General features: G+C 39.6%; 1 protein-coding gene across 9 annotated transcripts in view; it reads left to right on the top strand.

The window, feature by feature from the left end:
- The first annotated feature begins 490 nt into the window (after window positions 1–490).
- ZNF25 (zinc finger protein 25) overlaps window positions 491–9,977 on the top strand; it is a 28,635-nt gene continuing 19,148 nt past the window's right edge. The window contains exons 1-5 of one of the 9 annotated variants that reach the window (XM_070567806.1): window positions 524–632; window positions 1,053–1,078; window positions 2,441–2,546; window positions 2,654–2,769; window positions 4,171–4,247. Coding sequence is in view for 5 of the 9 variants with exons in the window: in XM_008509026.2 (XP_008507248.1) it covers window positions 2,502–2,546 (45 nt within the window). In the remaining 4 variants the exon portion in view is untranslated. Of the gene's footprint in view, window positions 633–737; window positions 1,079–2,440; window positions 2,547–2,653; window positions 2,770–4,170; window positions 4,248–9,977 lie in introns of those variants that run through there. The other 8 variants (XM_070567795.1, XM_070567801.1, XM_008509027.2 and 5 more) reach the window with 8 other exon arrangements.

The following is a 9,977-nucleotide window of genomic DNA, read 5'->3' as shown; positions in this document are numbered from 1 at the left end:
TTTGAGTAAACACCTCAGAAGAGTGTGCAGCTAAATTAAGCGTCTTTTTTTCTTTTGGGAAGTGGTATGTGTGTCACTCGTCTTCTGTTTTAGCTTACACATATTTTCTCTTTATTACATGTTTCATGTATTATTTGCAAAATTTTGAAAGCTAGCATTCCTAAGACAAAGTCAGCTGTTAACAGGGTATTATTCTTTGAAATGTACTACTGTACTTACTGCAAGTACTTTCTTTAAATTACTATCAATATTCATCCCGCCACCTCCACGTAGTTTCCTGTTTTCAAGCCCCCAGATTGCGGGTTGCCAGTTCCAATCAGCGACCCCTGGGAAGAAAAAAACGGTCCAGGCCTCCAGCGAATCCCAGAAGCAAACGCTCAGACCGCGAGAGGAGGCCGAACTTCATGACGTCATCCAAAATGGAGTCGCAGCCGAGGCTCCTGGGAAGCGTAGTTCCAGAGCGGGGCGCGGGGCGCCTTCTGCGCATGAGCCATTCCCTTTCTTTTCAGCGGGCGCCATTGTCTGTCTCGCCCCAGGGGGGAGAGAACTCTGGAGCCTCCAGGTCGGCGCGGGGCTGCAGAGGGCGGGGCCTGGAATCTGCGCTGGCCGGGGCGGCGGCGGAGCCCCTGCAGGTGTGTCAAAGCCGCTCTGCGGGCGCGAGGCCGGGGGCGGGGGGAAGCCTGGGCTCGGAGGCTGCGCCGAGTCCCAGAACCTTGGAGGCCGCCGCCCCCCTCTGAGCGCCAGAGTGGCCTCCAAGGAGGACTGAGGAGGGGGCCAGGCAGGGGGCCTGGCGGGAGGCCGGTGGTCCCCATTCCCGGGCCTCCCCAGAAGCCGTGGCCTCGACCTGCCCAGGACTCCGGGGGTAGCGGGGACGGGCGCGGAGGCAACGGCTTTTGTGACGTGGACGTGGAACCCGCCGCGCTGGCGCGGTCACAGCGAGGGGCCGGCGCGCAAGTCCAGCGCCAGCTGGTAAATGGGCAGGGTTCTCGGTGCGGTTCAAGATGCTCGTCTGTGAAGTAGTAACCTTTGGGGTCGTTTTCTGTATTAAATAGGGCAGTGTGACAAGGACTCAATAAAGGTGAGCTGCTTTTATTATGCGGAGGCATGCTGTTCTTTTCATTATTGGCTCATTTAATCATCTGAAGCATCATAACCATCCTTTGAACCGGTTTTAATCACCTTCATTTTAATAAATGCGAGTGCGAAGGGTGCAGGGAGAGAAACTCAGCATTAGCAGGGGGAATTTAAATTCTCACTTGTTTTGCTCCGTAGTTCATGCTGTTTCCCACACTAAAATCCACAGTCTTGGGTGGTATTTAGTACAATAACTGTCCCCGAGCACCACTGGGACGTAACTGTGGAGTGTGGTCGACCTAATCTTACCAGGTAGTGGTCTGTTTCCAAAAATTCTTGAGGCTTCCTCGGAACTCTTATGTCAAAAAGTTAATTGAGGCCCTTCCTCCTGTCTCGGACCTCTATTCTCAGAGGACTGTTATACATGTAAATTGAAACCTTAAGTTGAGCCCTGAATTTTAAGTTTTACTGGAGAAGCTAGGAATCGTATTCCCACCAGAGGCTGGTTTTTAGAGAGAGGAAATGGGACAGACTTTTTTAAAAGATGAAAACTGCAATTTTATCCATGCTCCATGTTATGAAAGTGCTATCATAACGCCTCTGGTTGGCTGCTATATCTGGGCTCATTAATTAGGCATTTTGTAAGCACCAGGCCAGCCGGAAGCGGTTTCTGCTGCATATGGAAAGGACCTCAGCATATGGCACCTGGTTACCTTTTGCTACCTACACGAAATCCCTTCTTGGGACTGTGGTGCCAAATTGTTATTTCAGAAGTCAGATTTGTGTCACTGCCAACAGATTAGTTGGCCGTGTCAGAATTCATTAAAGCCTGATTAAATTTTACCCTAGCCCAGCCCAAGGGTGAAGGGGACAGTGAATTCCAGGGTACTGTCTGGATTTGTGGTGCTGGGTGAAGACTTATAGAATCAGAACGGTACATGAAGGGTTCTTCAAAATTATCTAATTCCTCCTCATGTTGAAGATAATAGCTTTGAAAGGAAGGCAGTCTCTGGGTTTGTTAATAGCAGAGGCTAGCATAGAACCAAAGTCTCCAGGTCCACGAGACCATATGTAAGTCAAAACAAGGTTCTTGCAGAAGTGATTTTTGAGAAACTGCAATTTAGTGAGAAGAAATATCTTATTTTTGAAAGCTTTGAAGACTTCCTACCCTTGTGGGGTTTATAATATTAACAGGAAAAATTGTTGTGACATGTAACAAACACTTTCCATATCAATAAATATTTCTCATCAACATCATTTGTAATGTCAGCATAGGATTCCATATTTTGGATATGTATTACATACCTTGCTTAACTAATCTGCTATTATTGGATGTTTAAGTTTTCAATTCTTTTGTGTTATTTAGTAAGCGGACACATAATTTTCAAAACAGCCAATAGGAAGGAAATGTTTATATTCACTCAAAAATGTCCCAGGTTCATCAAGATTATATCCGAGTCACCAATGGACAGGTGGGTACTCCTATATCATGGTCCTTCTTATTCCTTCTCATGGCTCAAAGGGACATTTCCCCAGAGGTTTATCTTTTCCTAACATGTGGTATGGAAATTTCTCACAGGTGATTCCTGAGCTGCAAGCTAAGTTCTCTTAGGCCTTCTGTCTTCCATCTTTCCCTCTTCTGGCTTCATAGTGTCTGTCATTTCTCAAGAGCAGCAGAAAATGAACAAATTCCGGGTAAGTCATTTATTTAGCCTTACTTTGTTTCACTGTGTGTGCGTATTTTCAGGGAGGTTTAGGAAAGTGAGCCTATATATGAAATTAGAAAAGTGGAAATAGTTAAAAATCACCTTCAGGGAAAACACTGTTTGAATAGCACAGCAGTTGCAAAGTGTGGACTGCAGACCGCTGGGAGCCCCAGGACCTTTACAAGGGGTCTTTGAGGTCGGAACGTAATACTAAGATGCCTGTTGCTTTTGACACTGTTGACATTTGCACTGATGGTGTAAAAGCAATGGTGAATAGATTGCTGCCTGTTTGGCATGAATCAAGACAGTGACACCAATGACGTTATTCCTCTGCAATGTACTCAGTGAAAAACTGCTGCCTTTACTTAAGGATATCCTTGATGAAGCAGTAAAAATTATTAATGTTATTAAATCTTGACCTTTGAATACACATCTTTTTAATATTCAGTATGGCGAAATGGGAAGTTCACAGTACCTTTGCTGCATACTGAAGTTTGATGGTTGGCTGTCTTGAGGAAAAGCACTTGTGCGATTGTTTGATTCGTGAGCTCACCCAGCCACTTTTTTCATTTTCACTTGAAGGAGCAACTGGCAGATGAATTATGATTATTCAGATGGGAATTTAACAAACAGTTTTTCAAAAATGAGTGACATGAGCCTGTCACTTCAGGGAAAAAAACTGTCAGTGTTTGTTACCAATGTTAAAAGTTGAGCTTTCAAGTAAAAATTAGAATTTTGGAAAACTTGTATTCTCCACTGTGAAGTTGACAACTTCTAATACTTAAAGAGTTTTCTGATGAGATTGGTGAGGATACTAACAAAGGTGATACATTTTTTAATATTATATTTATTTACATTTTTAAATATTATATAATAAAATAATTTCAACATTTGAGTAATTTTTTTGTTTTTGTTGACTTGCCTTTATTTTTACCAAATGAATAGACATACTTAATTTTAAAAAGCACAATTAGTACTAAAAAGCTTGTAAAAAAATATAGCTACCGTTCCACTCCTCCCTTCCCCCAAGGACCACTCCTCAGAGAAAACTACTTTCAACTCTTTTAGCTATTTTTCTATTTACCTACATAATTAGATACAAAATGTTTATAGTGTGATTTCTTATTTATCTATTTTATACATTCTCTATTGACTTCCTACAATGGAAGATCAGGATTTAAGACTCTTAAATACACCCGTGCTGTTCCTCTCCTCATCTTTCCAATATAGTTGTATCATAACTTTTGGTTAAATGAATATCCTGTGTTAAACATTATTATGACTACTAAAATTGTTCACAGTTGAGGCATATAGTACACAATAATTCCATTTACTTTATTGTACTTCTTTTTCTCTGGTTAATAATTGTCTTTTCTTTATGTTTGCTTAGTTTTCTGTGAACCAATTGCTCATTCTTCCCCAACGCTCCCGCGGAGCTAGAGATGCTTCTCAATATGTCAAACACAGGTGGTAATCTATCAGTTCCATCTCCCCTCCCTCCCTCATGAGACATCTGTCCTAGCGTCTCCTGTTACCCTGATTGAGTCTGTACTCATTGTTCTTTAGACCAGCTGCATGGCTGTCCTGTCACAGTTTCTTCTGTTCATAAAGGAATTCTCCTTTCTCTCCTCTGTGTTGAATTCCCTCTTTCCTGGATCCTAAGTCTTCCATTTTGTAGGTTTATTTGCTTGTGTTAGTGAAGCACATCCTGGAGTAGCTTTCTGGAAATACATCTTAGAATTCTTTCATGCCTGAAAATCTTCTTCTTCTCTATTCTTGAATATTAGTTTGGCTGAATGCAGAATTCCTAAATAGAAATAATCTGTAATCAAAATGTTGTGGGCATTGCTCCAGCTTTCACTGTTGCTGCTGGGAAGTCTGATTGTAAATTGATTCCTGATTCTTTGTGAGCAAACTTTTTTTTTTTTTTGCCTCTGGGCGTTGTTAGTGTTTTTCTGTTAATCCCTGTTATTCTAGCATTTAAAATGGTGTGCCTTATTGATGTTCAGTTCTTGTTTTCTATATTGTACTTGGCATTTGGTGAGTTCTTGCACTCTGGAAACTCATTTCCTTAATTTCTGGGAAATGTTCTATTATAACCCTTTTTATAATTTCTTCACCTCCTTTTACCTATTTTTATTTTGAAATTCTTGTTAGTCAGATATTGAATGTTCCAAGCTAATCGTCTAACTTTCTTCTCTTCTTTCTCTGACTTTCTATGTCTTTTTGTTTTCTTTTATGAGACATTTTCTCATATTTATCTTTTTTTAAAAGTAATTTTATTGGGATTATAATGGTTTATAACATTGTGTAATTTAGGGTGTACATTATTATCAGTTCCTGAATACACTTCCTTTTGCTCACCCCCAGTAGTCTAATTTTTACCCATCACCATACTTATGTGCCCCTTAGTCCCTTTTGCCCACCCCCTAACCCCTTCCCCTCTGGTAACCACTAATCTGTTCTCTGTATCCATGTATTTGTTATCTTCCACATATGAGTGAAATCATGCAGTATTTGTCTTTCTCTGTCTGGCTTATTTTGCTTAACATCACACCCTCCAGGTCCGTCCATGTTGTTGTAAATGGGACAATTTTTTTTTTATGCCTGAGTAGTATTCCATTGTATATATACCATATCATCTTTATCCATTCATCTGTAGAAGGTCTCTTGGGTTGTGTCCATATCCTGGCTATTGTGAATTGTCCTGCAATGAACATAGGGTGCATAAATCTCTTTGCATCATTGATTTCAAGTTCTTTGGATAAATACCCAGTAGTGGGATAGGTGGATTGTATGGTATTTCTATTTTTAATTTTTCGAGAAATCTCCATACTGTTCTCCATAGTGGCTGCACCAGTTTGCATTCCCACCAGAAGTGTATGAGTGTTCCCTTTCCTTCACATCCTCTCCAACATTTGTTGTTTTCTGTCTTGGTAATTATAGCCACTCTGACCCGTGTAAGGTGATATATCTCATCGTAGTTTTGATTTGCATTTCCCTAATAATTAGTCATGTTGAGCATCTTTTCATGTGTCTGTTGGCCATCTGTATATCTTCCTTGGAAAAATGTCTGTTCATTTCCTCTGCCCATTTTCTGATCGGGTTGTTTGTTTGTTTTTGTTGAGTTCTATGAGTTCTTGATATATTTTGGAGATCAAGCTCCTTGTCTGATAAATGATTTGCAAATATTTTCTCCCAGTTGTTGGGTTGTCTTTCCATTTTGTTCATGGTTTCCTTTGCTTTGCAGAAGCTTTTTAGTCTGATGTAGTCCCATTTGTTAACTTTTTCTTTTGTTTCCCTTGCCTGAGTAGACATGGTTTTTGAAAAGATGCTGCTAAGAACAATGTCAAAGAGTGTACTGCCTTTATTTTCTTCCAGGAGTTTTATGGGTTCAGGTCTTACATTCAAATCTTTAATCCATTTTGAGTTAATTTTTGTGTATGGTGCAAGATAATGGTCTACTTTCATTCTTTACATGTGGCTGTCCTGTTTTCCCAACGCTATTTATGGAAAAGACTCTCCTTTCTCCATTGTATGTTCTTGGCTCCTTTGTCAAAGGTTAACTATCCGTAGATGTGTGGTTTTATTTCTGGGCTTTCAATTCTGATCCTTTGATCTGTTTGTCTGTTTTGGTGCCCGTACCATGCTGTTTGGATTACTATAGCTTTGTAGTATGTTTTGAAGTCAGGGATTGTGATGCCTCCAGCTTTGTTCTTTTTCCTTAGGACTCCTTTGGCTGTTTGGGGTCTTTTATTGTTCTGTATAAATTTTTGGATTCTTTGTTCTATTTCTGTGAAGAATGTTACTGGTATTCTGATTGGGATTGCATTGAATCGGTAGATTGCTTTGGTTAGTATGGACATTTTAACTATGTTTATTCTTCCGACCCATGAACTTGGAATATCTTTCCATTTCTTTATGTTAATTTCTTTCAATAATGTCTTATAGTTTTCAATGTACAGGTCTTTCACCTCTTTGGTTAAGTTTATTCCTAGGTATTTTATTCTTTTTGTTGTGATTGTAAATGGGATTGTATTCTTGATTTCTCTTTCTGCTAGTTCATTGTTAGTGTATAGGAATGCAACTGATTTTTTTAAATTGATTTTGTACACTGAAACTTTGCTATAGTTGTTGATTATTTCTAATAGTTTTATGGTGGATTCTTTAGGGTCTTCTATATATAGAATCATGTCATTTGCAAATATCGAAAGTTTCACTTCTTCCTTTTCAAATTGGATTCCTTCTAATTTTTTTTCTTGCCTAATTGCAAGATGATAAAGATTTGTGGGTTGTTGCCTTTTATTATTTTGGAAAATTCTTGTACACGAACTCTTCAAATATTTTCTATGCCCCATTTTCTTTTTTCTTTCTAAAATTCCAATTACACAAATGTTGGACTTATGTACATATTGTCCCAAATGTCTCATATGCTTTATTTAGATTTGGGGTTTTATTTTTGTCCTTTTGTTTGGATATTTCTGTTGAACTGACGTTTTGCAAGTTCATGGTTTCCTTCCTCTGTCAATTCTATTCATTCATAAGCCCACAAAATTCACTTCTGATATTGTATCTTTTAATTCTAAAAATTCCTGGGTTTTTTTCTTCTTGTTTTTCTTTCTCTGCTAAGATTCCCCACCATTTCATTTATATTGTTTATTTTTTCACTAGGTCATTTAATATTTTTATTATGACTGTAAAGTCCTTATCTGCTAGTCTCGTCTAGGTAATCTGTGGGTCTGCTTCAATAGGCTTCTTTCTTCAACATAAATAAAAATTTTCTACTTCTTTGGATGACTCATAATACTTTACTATGTGCTGGACACTATGTGTAAAAGTACAGTCAAGGTTGAAGTAAATTATACCTCCAGAAAAAGCCACATCCCTTCCTCTGTCTGGTTGCTACGTCAGTCTGATATGTAGTTGAGCTGACCGTGGGCTGTAGTTACATTCAGTTCACCACTGGCTTCAAATGATTTGAGGGCAAGAGCAAAGCTTTCCCTTCAGCAGGACTTGGGAGCTGAGTACCACCAGCGCTCCATTGATGGGCTTTACAGCCTAGCCACGACCTTTTCTTTTTGGTGACTGAGGAGTTCCTGCCTGCAGAGCTTTCACCACCTGACACGTCTCTCTGTTCCTGTCCTCGTCTCTGCTCCCAGCCTTTGGAGGGTTGTTGCCACGCACTCAGTAAAGGCCTATGGGGAGAAAATGGTGGGTATTAGTGTTTCAGAGCACCCATAGGTGTTATGGAGCTTCCTATTTAGTTCCGGCAGCTGCTCCCCCAACTTATAATAAATTGACCACTTTGAGTCATTTGATTGGAAGGAAAAAAAAATCCGGCAGATACCCGATTTCTGTTTGGGGACCTCTTGAATATGAAACCCCCACTCAGTCACCAGGTGGTATCAAAAGGCAATTTGGGGTTGACTTGCTTTGTGACTGGGGTTCCTAGGGATTCTAATCACCACACAAGCCCACAAGCAAACATTAAAAGTGTGTTAAAAGTTGGAGAGGTTCCCTCTCTTCCCACTTGCCCCCAGAATGAAAGTAGTTGTGGTTTTCTTTTCTCTTCTGAAGTTTTTCCTTTGTTCATCTTCGGATTCTCAGATTTCTGAAAGATTTTAGAAAATTTATAGTTTTCTAGGTTAGGGACTTGTTCTCATTGTTAGGGTGAGGTCAGCTTCTTTTGCATGGCTGCATTCTATTCAGAACTAGTTTTTAATCCTTATTCTAGAGCTGCTAGCTCTAAGCTGCTTTCTGCTCTGCATGTTTGCCATGGCTATTAAATTTTAAAATGCCCTGAAAATTCTAAGAAGAGGTTAGGTCTCATCCCAATGAATTTTACTTTTTTTCTAGGATCTTGATCTTTCAAATTCTGGTGTCTATGTTAATATTTGATACTTTTGTACAGCTATTTTTAGTGTGTTGTGGGAGTTTTTTGCTTTTATTGACTGACTGATTGATTGATTGATTGATTGCTGGCTGGGAAAGATTCACCTCAAGCTAACGTCTGTTGCCAATCTTCCTCTCTCTTTTTTTTTTCCTCCTCTTCAAATCCCCTGTATATAGTTATATATTCTAGTTGTAAGTCCTTCTAATTCTTCTATGTGAGCCACTGCCACAGCATGGCTACTGACACACGAGTGGTGTGGTTTCACACCCAGGAACTAAACCCAGGTCGCCGAAGCGGAGTACACTGAACTTCAACCACTAGGCCATCAGGGCTGGCTCTTATTTATTTTTTAATTGTGGCAAAATATATGTAACAAAAATTTACCATTTTAGCCATTTTTAATTGTATAGTTTAGTGGTATTAAGTACATTTACATTGTGGTGCAACCATCACCGCTATCCATCTCCAGAACTTTTTTATCTTACAAAACTGAAACTCGACCCATTAAACAATAACTCCCTACTCTGCCTTCCCCCATTCACTGAGAACCACCATTCTACTTTCTGTCTCTATGAATTTGACTACTCTAGGTACCTTATATAAGTGGAATCATACAGTACTTGTCCTTTTGTCCTTTTTAACTGGCTTATTTCACTCGGCATAATGTCTTCAAGGTTTATCCAATGTTGTAGCATGTGAGAGGACTTCTTTCCCTTTAAAGGCTGAATAATATTCCATTATTTCTATATACCACATTTTTTTTAATACATTCATCCACAAATAGACACTTGGGTTGCTTGCACCTTGTGGTTATTGTGAATAATGCTGCTATGAACATTGGCGTACAAATACCTGTTTGAGTCCTTGCTTTGAATTATTTTGGCTAAATAACTAGGAGTGGAATTGCTGGATCATATGGTAATTCTATGTTACCATACATAGTTACAAAATTATTTTTTTGTGTGATGAAAACTTTTAAGATCTTGTCTTGGGGCTGGCCTGGTGGTACAGTGATTGAGTTCGCGTGTTCCGCTTTGGATGCCCAGGGTTCGCTGGTTCGCATCCCAGGTTAGGACCTACGCACTGCTTGTCAAGCCATGCTGTGGTAGGTGTCCCACATATAAAGTAGAGGAAGATGGACACACAGGTTATCTCAGGGCCAGTCTTCCTCAGCAAAAAAAGAGGAGGATTGAAGGTAGATGTTAGCTCAGGGCTAATCTTCCTCAAAGGAAAAAAAAAGGATCTTCTCTCTTAGCAACTTTCAAATGTGCAATACAGTATTATTAACTATAATCACCATGCTG

The sequence above is a fragment of the Equus przewalskii genome, chromosome 1 (assembly GCF_037783145.1).
Source record: "Equus przewalskii isolate Varuska chromosome 1, EquPr2, whole genome shotgun sequence".
Lineage (NCBI taxonomy): Eukaryota > Metazoa > Chordata > Mammalia > Perissodactyla > Equidae > Equus > Equus przewalskii.
This window is presented reverse-complemented; position numbering and strand designations above follow the sequence as displayed.